This window comes from Corvus hawaiiensis, chromosome 3 (assembly GCF_020740725.1).
Source record: "Corvus hawaiiensis isolate bCorHaw1 chromosome 3, bCorHaw1.pri.cur, whole genome shotgun sequence".
In the NCBI taxonomy this organism is placed as follows: domain Eukaryota; kingdom Metazoa; phylum Chordata; class Aves; order Passeriformes; family Corvidae; genus Corvus; species Corvus hawaiiensis.
Genome location: NC_063215.1, coordinates 864,644 through 881,851, shown reverse-complemented (window position 1 = coordinate 881,851; position 17,208 = coordinate 864,644). Strand labels below are relative to the sequence as shown.

The window sequence follows — 17,208 nt, the reverse complement described above, 5'->3', positions numbered from 1 at the left end:
GCCAGCTCCATGGTATCCATCTGGTCAGGGCTAGAGCAACTCCAGTGCAGCTCCTGAGCTGCTCAGCTTAATTCCAGAGTCCTGGCTCTGCCAGGGGTGAGAGGTGGGGATCAGCTGTCCCAGGGATGGGTGAGGAGCAATAGTCCCTGTGAAGTACAGAGTATTTCTTCTGTTTTCTAAGGGCAAAGCAAAAGAGAGGGGCATAAAGAGGATGGGCTGGGCCTGCTCCTCTATTTTGGAGTTAAGCAGCCATCGTAAATTTGGCTTAATTTCTTTTTCCACTCCCCTTTGCCAGCTGGATCCAGCAATCCATCTGCTTTGCAGGGAATAGTCAAGGGCCCAAGTGCAGGAATTGTGCTGTCCCAGCAGCATCTCCCACTCGAGCTGAGGATGGCACAGGGCTGTTTGCTCTGGGAAATGTGGGATTTGTCCAGTCACAGGGACACCAAATGAGCTCCTTTAGCTCCTGGGCAGTGCCCACAGTGAGGTTCAGCTCCTGCCCTGAGGGTGCCCCTCACTTTGGGTGGGACAGCCAGGCTCTGCCAGCCAGGGGCAGCTGCAGTTCTGTGCTAAATATTGTTAAACTAAATATTGTTATCCCAAAAGCACAAACTACAGCTCAGAGTCGGCCCCTCGGGCACTGGTCAGGCCTGGAGGGGCACTGGTCAGACTGGAGCTCACTGGTCAGTGCTGGTGGCCGAGCACAAGGGCAGCAAACACCCAGCACTGACACTGATGAACCTTTTTAGCAAAATTCGGTGGTTTTGGGGCAGAGCCTCAGGCAGGAGCCCAGGTGGGACCCAAGAGATCCAGTCTGTGGCTGGTCAGGGCAGATTTTGGACCAAACAGCCGAAAAAAGCAGAGCAGAAATGCAGCGGTGCTTTTCATCCTTCTCAGCCTCCTCCTTCGAGAGCTGATCTGGGGCTGAGCCTGAGCTCTGGGAGTTGTTTTCCTCTCTAAAGGAGCTGCCTTGAGCACCAGGATCTCCAGTCCCAGAGGTGTTTGTGGGAGCAGCCAGGTGGGAAACTCACATTTCAGCTCTTCCCCTTGGCCACACTGGGATGCTGGGCAGGGATCTTTGCTTTTAGATATAACATCGACGTAATAAAGCTTTATTTTGATGTAATAAGGCTTTATTTAGGTTAAAAGCCGAAGGATTGTCACATTTGAGGCAATTAAATTGCAGTCAGTGCCAGGATTTGTGGCTGAGTTGGGGTTCTGGTCAGTCACAGCCCGTGACAAGATGGGCTTAACACAAAGCAGCTTTTCTTGAAAAAAGTCCTGCTGGGGGAGGAATAAAAGCTGCCAGGTGAGCATGTGGAGCTCCCCGGCTTTTGAGTCCTCCCATGTGGAGGTTCTGGGGGAGCCCCTGGCAGCAGGTGACACCCTCAGCAGGGTGAGGGCTGGGGGTCTGCTCTCAGTGCAGTTGGCTTTTCATGAACCCAGCTGCAGATTGATTTGGGAGCAAGGGATTCCCACAAAGCCCCTCATCCTTAAACTCTGCCAGCTTTGACTTTGGGGTGTGTTTGTTGTGGGTTTTAACTCCCCATCTACAGCCTCAAATCCTTGCAGGTGATGGGAGGGTGAGTTCAGCATCACCTTTCACATCAGGCCTTTGAAGATCCCGGATTCAGTGAACTGAGGACAGGTTTGGAAGTGACAAGTGCCTTTCCCAGAGTCTGGGAATGAGGCAGAGGGAATGGGGAGCCCAGCTGGGGTTGTTTCCCTGTTTGCCAGGGCAGCCAGTCCCTCTCCCTCTAATGATCCCTGGGATGAGCCTTGGGCAGGAGCTGCTCGGGGAGGCAGCTCCGGGGCATGGGGGGGAGGAGGCACCAGGGCTGGTGTGGAGGGTTTGGGATTGCAGGGAATTGCAACTGAGTGTGGAAAAATACCAGGGATTGGGGGAAGAGGGACTTCTGCCATGTGCAGGACAGTTTGGGGGTTTGTGGACGAGACCAGGGCTTTCATAAGACTGTTCTGGAGCAGTCCAGGGCCCAGGGGGATCCTGGCTGACCTCACCTGTGCTTAGGGTTGTGCCCTGTTCCTCAAGGGATTTTAGTAGTGGTGTTTGTAAAGGTCAGCCCAGGGCCAGGGCTCAGAGGAGTCGGGACTGGCTTCCTCAGACATCCCGAAGCTAAAGCTCCCCTTTTCTGTGCGATCTGCCATCCCCCTTTTCCCAGTTTGCCTGTTGGGACAGGCTGCCCTGCTCCCTGGAGAGCCCGTCCTGCCTGCAGGCTGCTGCTTGCCCCAGTGAAATCCATGGAAAAACGCCCATTGGTGGGCAGCGTGCCCGGGGCTGGCTCCAGGACCTGCCCCACATCCCGGATTTGTGGCCTTATCTCCGCTGCCGTCGAGGCTCGGGGAAGCCTGGGCGTGTTGTGGCACTGCCAGAGGAGGCTTTGAAGGTGTGTGGGACCAGCCAGCTCTGGAATGCGTGGGAGTGATGGGATAGGTGGGCACGCAGAGGCAGCAACAGGGAATCACTTTTGTCTGATGAGAAGGAGCTTTTTAAATCCAAAACTGCCATTTGTCACTGGATTTCCTTGGTCTCCCTGGGTGTGTTAAAACCAGGGTAAGAGTAGCTCATCAAAATGAGCTTTTTGGAAGATGTCTCTGTTGGCTTCTCCTCTCAATAGCCCCACATGCTTGGTTTTCCTTGGATTTTGCATTGAACACCATCCTGGGAGCCTCTGGCCAAACACAGGGGCTGCTTTTGCCCAAATAATGGGTAAACAAGGAGATGCTGTAAGCACTGACTCCATCTCTGAGTGAGAGCAGGCAAGGTCTTCTGGCTGCTTCACTTCAGAAGTGCATGGAACTCCTGCCATAAACCCAACCAGGCTCTTGAACCAATTCTTGAGGGGAAAAAAGGCACAGAAACCAAATTTCCCTTTTCACTGGTGGTGTTTGGACTAGAGAAGGAATCAGAATCCCAGACTGGATTGGGTGGGAAGGGACCTTAAATCCCATCCAGTGCCACCCCTGCCATGGGCAGGGACACCTCCCACTGTGCCAGGCTGCTCCAAACCCCAATGTCCAGCCTGGCCTTGGGCACTGCCAGGGATCCAGGGGCAGCCCCAGCTGCTCTGGGCACCCTGTGCCAGGGCCTGCCCACCCTCCCAGGGAACAATTCCTGCCCAATATCCCAGCCAGCCCTGCCTTTGTCCTGGGACACCCTGAGATCTTGTCCCAGGGGTTGGATATTGGTCACGTTGGGTGTCTGGGGTAGGACAGGGACATCCAGACATTCCTTCCTGAGGAATCACCAGCCTGGGTTGCCTCAGATCCCCCTGAGTGAGATCTTTGGAATGTGGGTCTGGTAAAATGTCCATAAAAACACCGCCAGCCTCTTGGGGTTGTCCTGTGCAGGATTTCTTACCCACAGCAGGGACTCTGTGGCTCTTCCACAGCGTTTTACCAGTGGGAAAGGGGAATTTGTTGGAAGCACTTTAGTTGTGGGATGGTTCAGTGTTTGAGTTCCTTGGGATTGGGGCTGCAGCAGGGAGGGCTCCAGGGGTCCCTGCAGCTCCCAGCAGGGTTTGGCTTTCTCTGGAGCACATGAGCAGTTCCCAGGTGATGTTTGTGACTGAGGGCAGAGCTGCAGAAGGGAAGGATCCAGGGAGACCTGAGAGCCCCTTGCAGGGCCTAAAGGGGCTCCAGGAGAGGGACTGGGGACAAGAGCCAGGTTTCTGAACCGCTCGGTGTCTGTGCAGAACATGGAGAGGAGTCAGTGGAATCCATAAGTAGTAAATGTAGGGGAAGATGTTGGTTTGAAAATCAATAGTTCAACAAGAGCATTGCTACAGGAATCAGGGTTGTTACCACTGGCAGGGAGGGGTAAATACAATTGTTGTGTGTAGGAGAAACTCCCATGGGGTGTCTCTGCATGTCCCTCTTACATAGGGGTGAAATCCATAACTAACAGAATATTCCCCTTCTCCCAGCCTAGCCTGGTTGTGGCAGTTTTTGCTGTTTCCCCAAGATAAAATGGCAGAGAATTTTCCTGCTGTGCAGGAGGATGTTCACTGCTGCAAGGAGGAGTGAGGGGTGGAACCCTCTGCTGATGGGAACCTGAGAGTTTGACTCTCCCTCCTGGAAAACACCAGAGCTGAGGCCTCTGAAAACACCCACGTTTGGGTTTCTCCTCAGTACAAGCTGGCTCGTGGTCCTGTAGCAGAAACACAGAGAGGATCCCAAAAGCACGGAAATTTGAACTGTGGGTCCCAAAAGCCTCAGGGGAAGGAGCTTCACTTCTGACTCCGGCTCTAAGATCAGGAACTGCTGGTTCACATTCCCTGGGGCTGAGAAGGGCCCCGAGCAGGGCCTGTGGCCACCAGTGCTGTGATCCTGGGGCTGCTGCCTGCACCTGACACCCACAGATGGAAGGGCTGGAAAGGGATTTGTTCCCAGCCAGGACCTGCCATATCCCAGTCCCTGATGTTCCTGCAGCTCAGATCTGGTTGTGGTGACAGACCTTTAATTAAAGCTATTAATTAGTCCAGTGTGTTCTGAGAGCTTTGTGGTGTCCTCCAGATTGATCCCCATCCCCAGGTTTCTCCTGGGCCCTCGGACACAGTGCTGCAAGCATGGCTCCCGAGCTCCATCTCCGGCTGCGCTCCCCTTGATCCTGCACCCATTCCTGCCCCGGGGGCACCCGGCAGCTCCAGGAACCCCTGAACTGCTGGGTGCAAGCAGAAATCCCCGCTCGGGGTGCTGCCGTGGCAGGGTTGGTGCAGGGTGAGACACTGCAGGTGCCCCCAGGGCTGTGGGGAACATTCCAAATGTGCACTGGTTTGCATTCTTGGGGAGCCCATGGATCGCCCCTGGGGTGAGGAAGCTCCTGCTCCATTAAACCGCTGGAAGTTTGGGGTGCAGGGCTGCTGTATTCCCTGGAATTGTGAGCTGGGAGTAGTGCTGAGGGGGATAAGGAGTGAGTGAGTTCCTATTCCACGGCATTTCCACGTGGGGACTTCCCAAGGGCCCCCTGGCTCCCACAAGGTTCAGTCACAGGAGGAGGTGGCAGTGAAGGTTTCCACGCTGGAGTTGGGCTGGAAGCACCTGGCAGGTGTATCCTTCCTCACCTGGGCTCGGGATTCCCACAGGCTGCCCCAAACCTTTGGGATGTGGTTGTGGTGGAGGGGGGAGGGTTTGTGCGGGTTGGTGACGGGTCCGTTGTTTTGCTGAAGTTGTTAAAGGGGTGTTTCTCTCCTTTTTTTGGGCTGCACTCCACCTGCAGAAGGTAAGACCAGACCCAGCGCTGCTTGTTCCCAGCTCCTGTCCTAACGCCCCCCGCGGTTCCCCATTCCCCGCAGCTCCTCCTGCCCCAGCCTCCCCTGCTCCTGGGAGTATCCCCGGTGTAACCCCGGTGTAGCGCTGCCCTCCCCGTGCCTCCGCCCTCCCAGCTGGGAACCCCGGGGCTTGGGAGCTGCTGCCTGCGTCCCTGTCCCTGCTGCCTGCGTGGGGCTGGGCTTGCATGTGGGGTTTGTGCTTCTTGTCTGGGGCCACGGGTGCTGCATGTTGGGAAAACGTAACCTGGGAAGGGAGCTGCTTCCCTAACCCTGCCCGAGTCCCGCCCTCCTGGCACGCCCAGCCCTGGAACCGGGGGGTCCTGAGCAGGGCCGGCTGCACCACTCAGCAAAGAGCTCCTGGGGTGAGCCTGTGACTCACGGGAGAGGGGAACCGGGGATGCTCCAAAGGGAAGGGTGGGAAATCCTCCCCTGAGCGGAGTCGTGCCTGTGGCAGCTCGATCCGGGCAGCGAGGTGGGAAATGGTTCCTGGGGGATGGCTCTGCCTGGAGCTTCCCTTGGCACTGAGGGAGCTTCCCTGGGGCCCAGTGACCTCCCCCTGCCCAGCAGCTCCCTGGGCCTGCGGGGTCCCTGCTGGAGGAATCGCTCCCGAGGGATCCTGTGGCAGGAGCAGCCGGGATCTGCTGGGCAGGGAAAACTGCAGCTGTAGCACAAGGTCACCCTGGGAGAGAGAAATCCCTGTGGGATGAGCTGGGAGAGGGCTGGAAAGTCCAAATGCATCCCGAGGGGAACCAGGAGGGAAGGGTTTGGTCCCACTCTTGTTTGAGAATTGGAAAAGTCACCTCAGTCCCTGAGGCCTTGGAGCAGGACTGGTGGGAAGAGGGATTCCAGAGGGATTGCAGTGGGCAGGAAGGGATGCTCCAGGGGGATTGCACAGTGGGCAGGGGGATTGCACAGTGGGCAGGGATGCTCCAGGGGGATTGCACAGTGGGAAGGGATGCTCCAGGGGGATTGCACAGTGGGCAGGGATGCTCCAGGGGGATTGCACAGTGGGAAGGGATGCTCCAGAGGGATTGCACAGTGGGAAGGGATGCTCCAGGGGGATTGCACAGTGGGAAGGGATGCTCCAGAGGGATTGCACAGTGGGAAGGGATGCTCCAGGGGGATTGCACAGTGGGCAGGGATGCTCCAGGGGGATTGCACAGTGGGCAGGGATGCTCCAGGGGGATTGCACAGTGGGCAGGGATGCTCCAGGGGGATTGCACAGTGGGAAGGGATGCTCCAGGGGGATTGCACAGTGGGAAGGGATGCTCCAGAGGGATTGCACAGTGAGCAGGGATGCTCCAGGGGGATTGCAGGGCAGGAAGGGATGCTCCAGAGGGATTGCACAGTGGGAAGGGATGCTCCAGGGGGATTGCAGGGCAGGAAGGGATGCTCCAGGGGGATTGCACAGTGGGCAGGGATGCTCCAGGGGGATTGCAGGGCAGGAAGGGATGCTCCAGGGGGATTGCACAGTGGGCAGGGGGATTGCACAGTGGGCAGGGGGATTGCACAGTGGGCAGGGATGCTCCAGGGGGATTGCACAGTGGGCAGGGATGCTCCAGGGGGATTGCAGGGCAGGAAGGGATGCTCCAGAGGGATTGCACAGTGGGAAGGGATGCTCCAGGGGGATTGCAGGGCAGGAAGGGATGCTCCAGGGGGATTGCACAGTGGGCAGGGATGCTCCAGGGGGATTGCAGGGCAGGAAGGGATGCTCCAGGGGGATTGCACAGTGGGCAGGGGGATTGCACAGTGGGCAGGGGGATTGCACAGTGGGCAGGGATGCTCCAGGGGGATTGCACAGTGGGCAGGGATGCTCCAGGGGGATTGCAGGGCAGGAAGGGATGCTCCAGAGGGATTGCACAGTGGGAAGGGATGCTCCAGGGGGATTGCACAGTGGGCAGGGATGCTCCAAGGGGATTGCAGGGCAGGAAGGGATGCTCCAGGGGGATTGCACAGTGGGCAGGGGGATTGCACAGTGGGCAGGGGGATTGCACAGTGGGCAGGGATGCTCCAGAGGGATTGCACAGTGGGAAGGGATGCTCCAGAGGGATTGCACAGTGGGAAGGGATGCTCCAGGGGGATTGCAGGGCAGGAAGGGATGCTCCAGGGGGATTGCACAGTGGGCAGGGATGCTCCAGGGGGATTGCACAGTGGGCAGGGATGCTCCAGAGGGATTGCACAGTGGGCAGGGATGCTCCAGAGGGATTGCACAGTGGGAAGGGATCCTGCACCTCCTTCCTGCCGTTCCCCAGCAGCTCTCGGAGCAGACTCCTCACCATAACCTTCATTTTCCACTCAAACGCCTTTTTCCTGCTCAGTCTGGATTTGATGTGGAGTTTAAAATGTCCTGTGGAAATGGTGGCTGAAATTTGGGAATTCTGGGGAGGAAACCATGGTTTATGTGGGTCAGACTGAGGTGTTGGGTAGCTCAGGGACATCCTCAGCAGGGCAGAGCTCGGAACATCAATTCCTTGTGCCTTGGATTGGCCCCGGAGCTGCCCCTTCCCTGCCAACACCACCCGACGCTGCTTTAGCCTTTCCAGCAGCCCCAGTAAATATGGGATGTGCCTGTCCTGCCAGCCCAGGGACTGGCACCTGCTGGAGGTGCCCTGGGAGCAGTTTGCCAGCTCATTGGGGAGAGCGTGGATGTGGAAAATGGTCATTTTCAGAATAGAATGGATATTTAGAAGTCGTCAGAACCCCTTGTTCAGGCAAAAATACAAAAAAAATGCAATTAATTTTTTAGTCACAGGTTTGTAAATTCCAGAAATCTCCTAAATTGGTTCTTTTTAGCTGCAGTAGAGGGGAATCTTCACTAATGCACCACTTGCTGTGGCAGGCAGCACTGGCAGCACCAGCTTGATCCAAGCCCTGTCCAGCCTGGCCTTGGGCACTGCCAGGGATCCAGGGGCAGCCCCAGCTGCTCTGGGCACCCTGTGCCAGGAATTCCTCCCCATTATCCCATCCAGCCCTGCCCTCTGGCACTGGGAAGCCATTCCCTGTGTCCTGTCCCTCCGTGCCTTGTCCCCAGTCCCTCTCCAGCTCTCCTGGAGCCCCTTTAGACCCTGCAAGGGGCTCGGAGCTCTCCTGGAGCCTTCTCCAGGCTGAAACCTTTTTTGGTTCCAGCTTAACCCCTGGATGGATTCCAGCTTCACCCCGCTGGCCTTTGCCAAGCTGGGAGTGCTGGATTTGTCACTCCCTGGCTTTTCTCAGGCTCCAGTCCCCTGGGAGTGAGGATCACACCTCAGCTGTGGGGAAGTGAAGTGGCTCTAAAACTTCAAAGAGCCAATAAACCGGGAGCTTCCCAGTTCTCCCACTGCAGGCCCCGGGCAGCAGAGCTTGGCTGGGGCTGGGTTTGCTGCCCCTGCGGTGGCAGATCTGCTCCCAGGCTGGGCTGAGCCCCTGGAGAAGGAAAAGCCAGGAAGCTTCAGGGTGTGCTCGGAATGCCATGGGAACCTGAGCCTGGGAGGGGCTGTCTGGTCACTGCTGGGTCTCCTGAACTCCGGCAGGTGGGAATTCTGTGCTTCCACCCAAGCTCGTTCAGGGCCCAGAGCCCAAAACTGCCCCTGTGCATCCCAACCCCGACCTTCCCGGGGCTGCTCGGCCGAGCTGGGAACCAGTGGGAACAGCGGGATTATCTGGAATTTCCCAGTGATCCCGTTCACTTGTCAGTGTCCTTGGCACTGGATGATGGTCACAGGTGATCATCCCACTCCTGGCACAAAATCGGGTCTGCTGTCCCCTAGCAGGGAATTCCCGCTTGGAATGAAGCTGGGAGTGCACAGGCTGGGAGTGCACGATGGAAGTGCAGCTGGAAGCAGTTTCTGCTGGCAGCACAGCCCCGAAAAGCCAAATCCTGAGCAGTGCCTGCGTGGAAAAGCAGCGGCGGGTGCCGGATGTCCCGGATCCGGGCTGTCCCCCCTTCTGTCCAGGGCACATCCTGGGCTGCAGCAGGAACCCTCTGCGGAGGGTTTGGCCAAAAATGACTCTTGGAAGCATTGGATGAGACACCAGTTCTTTCCTGGAGGTGGAGGATGTCCCTGTCAGTTGTGTCAGGAATTTATCCAGGCTCTATCAGGGAAATGCTCCTGTGGTCAGGGCAGTGGCCTGGAGAGGCAGCTCCATCCTGCTGGGGTGGTTGAGCCCTTTGGGAAGGGCTCGTGGTACTGGGCAGGATAAAATCCCGATGTCCTGATGGTGCCTGGAGTCTCTTTCCAGTGCACAGGGGAGATGGGGGATGGAACCAGCCCAGGCAGGTCCAGGGAAATCGGCCTCGGCACGAGCCAGGCCTGACTCCTCTGCAGTTGGTTCCTGGCATTTTGAGGCACAGAATGATGGAATGGTGGAATGGGTTGGGTGGGAAGGGAGCTCAAAGCCCATCTCACCCACCCCTGCCATGGGCAGGACCCCTCCCATTATCCCAGGCTGCTCCAAGCCCCATCCAGCCCAACCCTAATCCCAACCCTGGTGCCGTTCCTGCCTCTCACTGAGCAGGGCTGAGCTTCTGCACCTCCAGCCACGAAGCAGAGCTGAGCTCAGAGCCCAGGGCAGCCCATGACCATGATTCCAATCTGGAGAACAGCTTGGAGAACATTCCAAGCTGACCACCATTCCAAGCTGGAGAATGTTCCAGGCAGAAGCTTTGGAAATCAGCTGAGGGCCTTGAGGGAGTTTCCTGTGAGGGACTCGGGGGAGCGGAGCAGTTCCAGGCCATGGCAGGGTCCTGCTGAGCTCCAGAGGCTCTTTCCTGAGGGCCAGATCCTGATTTGGGATCACCCCAAGGACTGGCACGTTGGCAGTGCTGGAGCTGAGTGCAGCTCTGTGGGCAGATTTGGGAGGGATGGGGGGCATTGAGGGGGGCAGGGGGTGGTGATGGAGCTGGGGCGGGCAGAAACTCATCCCTGACACCACCTGCTTCTCCATGGGCTGCTTTTGGGGTGGAATGGTGGGAATTGCCAGTGTGTGTTCCTGGGAAATGGAGGCGTGGCCTTCATTGGTAAAATAAGGACAAAGGGCAATAAAAGAGAGGGAATCTGGTTCCTGGGGCTAGGTTTAGGCAGCTGCTGCATTTCAAGGAACCCGGGGCAGGTGCAGAGCACAGGGAGCGGGAGAAGGGAATCAGGGAGTGCTGAGGGCTGCTGAGCACAGGGGCAGCAGAGACCCAGCAAGGGCTGAGATGCTCCCGTCCCAGGAGAACACGTTTCACCTCCAGGGATAAGCCTCATGCCAGCCTCCTGCGGGATTGATGGTGAGCAGACTGCCAGGGCTGGGGGCAGCCTGGCTGTGGTCCAAGGAAAACACCCCGAGCTCTTTCCCTCGGGATCAGGCAGGTCCAGCACGGCCCCAGTGGCTCAGGCTTCAGCTGGGTTCTGGGGGAGCAGCTGGGCTTGGTTCCATTTCCTTTTGGGGCTGGTTTGGTGGGGGTTTCAGCCTGGGGTTCCTGTGTCTGTGGAGATCCAGGCCAGCTCAGCTGGGAGCTGCAGGTGGCACAGCTCTTGTGGCCCTGCAGCAGCTGCCCCTCTCCTGTGCTCCTGCAGCCCCTGGGGGCACTGGGCAGACTGGGCAGACTGGGAACTGCCACCCTGCACCCAGGGCAGGGCCTAAAGTGAGGGACAGTCCTGGGAACAAGATGGTTCCTCATGGAATTGAGAGCCCCCCAGAGGCAGGAGGGATGGGGTGTGGCAATGGAAGTTGTCCCCAAATCAGACCCGTTCATTTCAGGGTCAGCTGGGATTTGTTGACTGATTTTAACTCCAAACGTTTTCTGCTGAGCTCTGCCAGGCCAGAGCAGTGCCACCTTTGGGGCAGCTTTCAGAAGAGCCTCCAGAGACAGGCACGTGCCAGGAGATGGGCAAACGTGGGAAAACAGTAAATAAAAAGTAGGGAGAAGCTGTTAAACAGGGCATCAGTCCTGTAGGAGCAGTGGAGATGCCAGAGGAGGAAAGCTTTAGTGAAGATGGTCCTGCCAAGGCTTCATTCCTGGGGGAGCTTCCAAAGGGTGGCTCTGGATCCTGTGAAGGGCTTGGATTAATGCTGATACCCTGCCCTGGTGCAGGTTTTATCCACGGTGTGCTGGGGGAGGCACAGCTCGGGTCCCTGGCAGAGCTCTCCTCCCACCCTGGGGCTTCCCGGGAATGGGAGGGATTCCGTGTGATCCCTGCTGGATCAGGCTGGGAGTGACTGGGAAAAGGCATCAAATCATCGAGTGCCAGACTGGTTTGGGTGGGAAGGGATCTTAAATCCCACCCTGTTTCCACTCCTGCCATGGGCAGGGACACCTCCCACTGTCCCAGGCTGCTCCCAGCCCCAATGTCCAGCCTGGCCTTGGGCACTGCCAGGGATCCAGGGGCAGCCCCAGCTGCTCTGGGCACCCTGTGCCAGGGCCTGCCCACCCTCCCAGGGAACAATTCCTGCCCAATCTCCCATCCAGCCCTGCCCTCTGGCACTGGGAAGCCATTCCCTGTGTCCTGTCCCTCCATGCCTTGTCCCCAGTCCCTCTCCAGCTCTCCTGGAGCCCCTTTGGACACTGGAAGGGGCTCTGAGCTCTCCCTGGAGCCTCCTTTGCTCCAGCCTGAGCCCCTTTCCAGCTCCCTCAGCCGCTCCTGCTGCTCCAGCCCCTTCCCAGCTCCGTTCCCTGCCCTGGACACGCTCCAGCCCCTCAGGGTCTCTCCTGTCAGGAGGGGCCCAGAGCTGCCCCCAGCACTGGAGGTGCCCCAGCAGTGCCAGCACAGGGGACGGGCACTGCCCTGGCCCTGCTGCCAGCCCAGAGCTGGCACAGCCCCGGGGCCAGTGGCCTCTTGCCCCCTGGGCTTTGGGAGGGGAGGAATTCCCCCTCGGTTCCTGTGCAGGGCTGTGCTGATCCCGAGGGGTGGCAGAGGCTGTGGCCCTCCTGTCCCTGCTGTGGGGACACAGCTCAGCTGCTGGGCCTGCCTGGGTTTGCTGCTGGCTGCTGCAGGATGGGCCTAAAAAGCCAAACAAAACCCCTCCAGCACTGGTGAAAAGATGGATGTGTCTCTGCTCTCCTGGCTGGGGTTGGAGAGCTCCCCTCTTCCCAGGGGGAATGGCACAATTGGTTTCCATTCCCTACCCCACAATCCTCGTTCAGCACAACTCAGGTTCCTTTTTGGGAAAAAGCCCTCCACACCACTTTGAATCCCTCTGGAGCCCATCCTCAGCTCACCCCAAACCAGCTCCGAGGCTCTCCCAGAGCTTGGAAACTCTGGGGCTGGTTTGATGCTTGGCAAAAACGTCTTGGAGAGCCCAAATGTGGGGGGTTTTTGTTTGCTTTTTCCCGGGATTGGAGCATCCATGGGCTGGTTTCCCTGTTGCTTATTGTGGCAGCTTCAACTGGTATTCCCCTGGGGAGTCGGAGTTGGATGTGGGATGTGTGGCTGTGTGTGTGTGGGGTGGCCGAGGGCTGTGGCAGCTGCCTAGCAGGGCGGGGGCACTGACGGGGTCTCTTTGCAGCGGGACGTCACCGCTGGCCTGCCTGAATGCCATGTTACACACCAACTCCCGCGGCGAGGAGGGCATCTTCTACAAGGTCCCGGGCCGCATGGGTGTCTACACCCTCAAGGTGAGTGCCAGGGGGGTCCCTCGGGGCTCAGGGCACTGCTGGCTGCTTAGAAACGGGCTGGATCAGGATCCCAGAGTCACACTGAGGCTGGAAAAGCCCTCCCAGACCATGCAGTCCAAGCTGTGCCCCATCCCTACCTTATCCCCAGAGCACTGAGTGCCACCTCCAGCCCTTCCTGGGACACCTCCAGGGATGGGCACTCCAAACCTCCCTGGGCAGCCCCTGCCAAGGCCTGAGCACCCTTTCCATGGGGAAATTCCTGCTGGTGCCCACATTACCCAGGACAGTCCTGAAAGGGGACAATTCCTCGCTGGCAGGATAAAGGATCCCTCCCTTCTCAGGAGCTCCTGGCTGTGAAAGTGCAGCTGCAGAAGCTCCTTTTTACCCACAGTGCAGTTGGCTGATGTTAATTACTGTCCCAGAAATGAGAGAGTAATTAAAACGTTAATGAAACTCCAGCCCCAAAAGGGTAACTTCCTCTTCACTGCTCTCAGCTTCTATCTAGAGATGAAAAATCACCTTATCCTCAGTCTGAGAGAGCATTTGTGGGGAAAAATGGGAAATGTCTGATTTGCATGGTTAAAAATGAGCTGTATTGTAAATGCTAGAATGGAGCTGGCTCCCACCATTCCTGATTTGGTGTGGATTTCTCTCTGGACCCCATTCAATGCCACCCCTGCCATGGGCAGGGACACCTCCCACTGTCCCAGGCTGCTCCCAGCCCCAATGTCCAGCCTGGCCTTGGGCACTGCCAGGGATCCAGGGGCAGCCCCAGCTGCTCTGGGCACCCTGTGCCAGGGCCTGCCCACCCTGCCAGGGAACAATTCCTTCCCAATATCCCATCCAGCCCTGCCCTCTGGCAGTGGGAAGCCATTCCCTGTGTCCTGTCCCTCCATGCCTTGTATCGGAGTTGGTGATCAGGGATGGGCAGTTTGGGGAGGGGCAGCTGCGGAGTCCCCTGGGGGGTGAGGATGGGGCCAAGGTTCAGGACGTGTCACCTGCATGAGGTGTTTATAGGGGCTCACAGAGGGCGTTGGGGCCAGCAGTGCAGCAGCTCCGGGGCATTAAAAGGGCCGCGGTTGGCTGCGGGGGCCGTCCCTGGCGCGGGGGTCACTCTGCTGTGTCCCTTGGCAGAAGGACATCCCCGACGGGCTGAAGGAGCTGTCCGAGGGCTCAGAGGAGAGCAGCGATGGCCAGTCCGACTCCCAGAGCTCGGAGCACAGCAGCTCCAGCAGCGACGGCTGCGCCACCAAGGACGGCAAGAAGAGCAGGTGGAAAAGGAAAGGTGAGTTCCTGTTGTGGGAGCAGGGATTTAACCCTGTCCCGGTGTGGGAAGGACGGGGAGCTGTTTGCCCATCACCTCTCTCCCCGCAGAGCAATCCCACTGAACTGGGCTGTTCCTGCTGGTGCTGCTCCAGGTGGGCAGGGAGGGGACAGGTCCCTGTAGCAGGTGTGGCCAAGGCTCTGGCACAGCCCAGGCCAGCACAGCCAGGAGCTGCCAGGCTGCTCCTGCCAGTGATGCCTTTTCCTGGTCTTAAAACCTAGATTCAAACACGGTTAGAAGGGGAAAAGGGATTTTACCTTGGTAGTTATTTTAAGGATCCTTAGGTGCACACGTCCAGGTCATATGCACTGAAATGCACCCCGCTGAATGCCCACCCCAAAAGATTGGGTATAACACTATAGGTGTTACTAATTAGCAGATCTGTCAAAGATTCCCCAATGAGAGGCTGGAGTGAGCCCCCCTCCCCAAGGAGCCTTCTCCTGGATGGTTCTATCTTAGTTTACAGAATGTGTTCTGGAGAGGACCTTGGGGTCTGGGGCACACTGATCCCCAGCTACGAAGCTTCTAAAATGTTGAGTCTCACAGCTTGACGAACAAGTCCAAGAATGTAGGCAAAAAGCACTAGGAATACAGAAGTTGTAAAAAGGTGTAACGGGTATAAAAGAAAAGGCAAAAAATCTTCATGGCATCACCAGGCTTCCCCTGCCAGCCCCCTGCATCCCTGCAGGGGAACTGCTGCGTCCTGGAGGGGTTGGGCCTGAGCTTTGTGCTCAGTTCTGGCCTGCTTTAGGCTCCTCTCCCTCGTAAGCCAGGCAGTATCTGGATATTGAGTCCTGTTAGTGCTCACCCTTCAATCCACTCTTTGCCTTTTTCCTTCTGCCCTCACTCGTGCACAGAATTCCTTGGCCAAGGCAGGCCATTATTGAAAAGGTATTTCCAGTGCCCTGGGGCTCCTGGGTGAGGCAGAGGGGTCCCAGAGCTGTCCCAGCCCTGCATGGAGCTGCCAAACCCTGCTGGGGAGGGACTCCTGCTGCCCAGGGGGGTCACCTGGGCCAGGCCCTGCCCTGGAGCCACAGGCCAAGACCACACTGTGCCATGTGGAATTGTGAGCACTGAAAGCACCAGGAAAGCACAAAGTGTTAAAAAGCCCTTAGAAATTAAACTTGACTCCAAATCCTTCCTTTGACAGGAGAGCTGTAGACACTCTGGCTGAGATATTTTCATTTCTAACAAATCCTCTCGAAATATTCGGTCAATGAGGGGGTGTCTGGCTGCTTTCCCAACATCTCCAATGTTACAATATTAGGTAAAAAGCCTGTGAGGGAATTTATGTTTATTTTAGAGAGATCTTTATGTAGAAATACGTGGAGAGATTCGAGATGAAAGTTCTGTGTATCACATTACCAAAGGGCTGGAAGGGCAGGAGGAACCCAGGTGAGAAGGAATGGAAATCTTTCCCTGAAAGCTGCCAAAAGTCCCCAAAACAGGACAATGTGAAGGTATAAACACAAAAAAGGGGGGTTGCTCCTCTCTGAGGTCTGGTGCTGATGTTTTTTCCTGGAATGGCATTTTGGCTGTTAGCATAAAGTCCTGTTTTACGGGTGTTAATGCCCTGAAGGTCCTTGGATGAATTGGAAATGAAGGGGAAGTTAGAAGAGGAGCTGTGGTCAGTGTTGGTCCTGAACATGTCCCTCCTGTCCGTGGTGTCCTGTGAGCAGCTCTGAAGTGCTGATGAACATCCCATGTTCCCTCACTCCAAGGAATTCCCAGCTGGTCATGAACTTCTCCTTCAGATCCCTCACAGAATTCCATGAAGAACCACGTGTGCTTGCTCCCTAAAGCAGGAATGGCTGCTCTGGGCCAGGGCTTTCTGGAGCTGCCCATCACCTCCCTCCCCTGGCAGTTTGTTGTCTTCATGGGTCTCCTCTCCCAGTTCCCTGAGAGCCACGGGCTGTGATGGACCTTCCTGAGCCGTGGGACAGAATTCCATGTGCATTTACCCTCCCAGGCACTGAACTCCCCCATCCCCCGGTGGGGTGGATTTAGAGCAGCCCAGGTGTTCAGGCAGAGGCTGGGAGGGGTCATCTGTGTCCAGCTCTGGGCCCCTCCTGACAGGAGAGACCCTGAGGGGCTGGAGCGTGTCCAGGGCAGGGAACGGAGCTGGGAAGGGGCTGGAGCAGCAGGAGCGGCTGAGGGAGCTGGAAAGGGGCTCAGCCTGGAGCAAAGGAGGCTCCGGGGGGACCTTGTGGCTCTGCACAAGTCCCTGACAGGAGGGGGCAGCCGGGGGGGTCGGGCTCTGCTCGCAGGGAACAGGGCCAGGAGGAGAGGGAACGGCCTCAGGCTGGGCCAGGGCAGGCTCAGGGTGGACAGCAGCAGGAATTTCTGCATGGAAAGGGTGCTCAGGCCTTGGCAGGGACTGCCCAGGGAGGTTTGGAGTGCCCATCCCTGGAGGTGTCCCAGGAAGGGCTGGAGGTGGCACTCAGAGCTCTGGGCTGGGGACAAGGTGGGGACCAGGCACAGGCTGGACTCGATGGTCCTGGAGGACTTTTCCAGCCTCAGGGATCCTGGGATTTTGTAAAGTTCAAACAATCTCTGCCTGGAGCATTTTTAAATTCATGTCTCTGTGCATCACCTTCTTCAAGCACTCAGTGATTTTTTGGGGTAATTTTCACCAAGTGGAGCCCCCAGTTCTCTGAACTGGCCCAGCTGTACTGGGAGCTGCAGGAGTGGATATAAGAGAGTTGTGCTGGCAGTGTCCAAGGCCAGGCTGGACACTGGGGCTTGGAGCAGCCTGGGACAGTGGGAGGTGTCCCTGTCATGGCAGGGGTGGCACTGGGTGAGCTTTAGGGTGCCTTCCAACCCAAACCAGTCTGGGATTCTGTAAAGTCTGCAGGGAAGATTTTGTTTCATTTTCAGTATTTCATTTCCTTTGTGCATCTGGCAGGGTTCTTTCCATTTCCTCCAGCAAACACTGCAGCTTCCTGATCTTGCTACGTACAAAAAGCAACATTTAATATCCAAAAAGTGTCCATGAAGAGCAGAATTGAAGCAGAAAGTGG

General features: G+C 57.4%; 1 protein-coding gene across 2 annotated transcripts in view; it reads left to right on the top strand.

Moving 5' to 3' along the window:
* ASXL2 (ASXL transcriptional regulator 2) overlaps nt 1-17,208 on the top strand; it is a 66,528-nt gene that overhangs the window by 19,547 nt on the left and 29,773 nt on the right. Inside the window, exons 3-5 of one of the 2 annotated variants that reach the window (XM_048296733.1) lie at nt 5,237-5,239; nt 12,756-12,864; nt 13,999-14,149. In XM_048296733.1, the coding sequence (XP_048152690.1) occupies nt 5,237-5,239; nt 12,756-12,864; nt 13,999-14,149 (263 nt within the window). The remainder of the gene's footprint in view (nt 1-5,236; nt 5,240-12,755; nt 12,865-13,998; nt 14,150-17,208) is intronic. The other variant, XM_048296734.1, reaches the window with a different exon arrangement.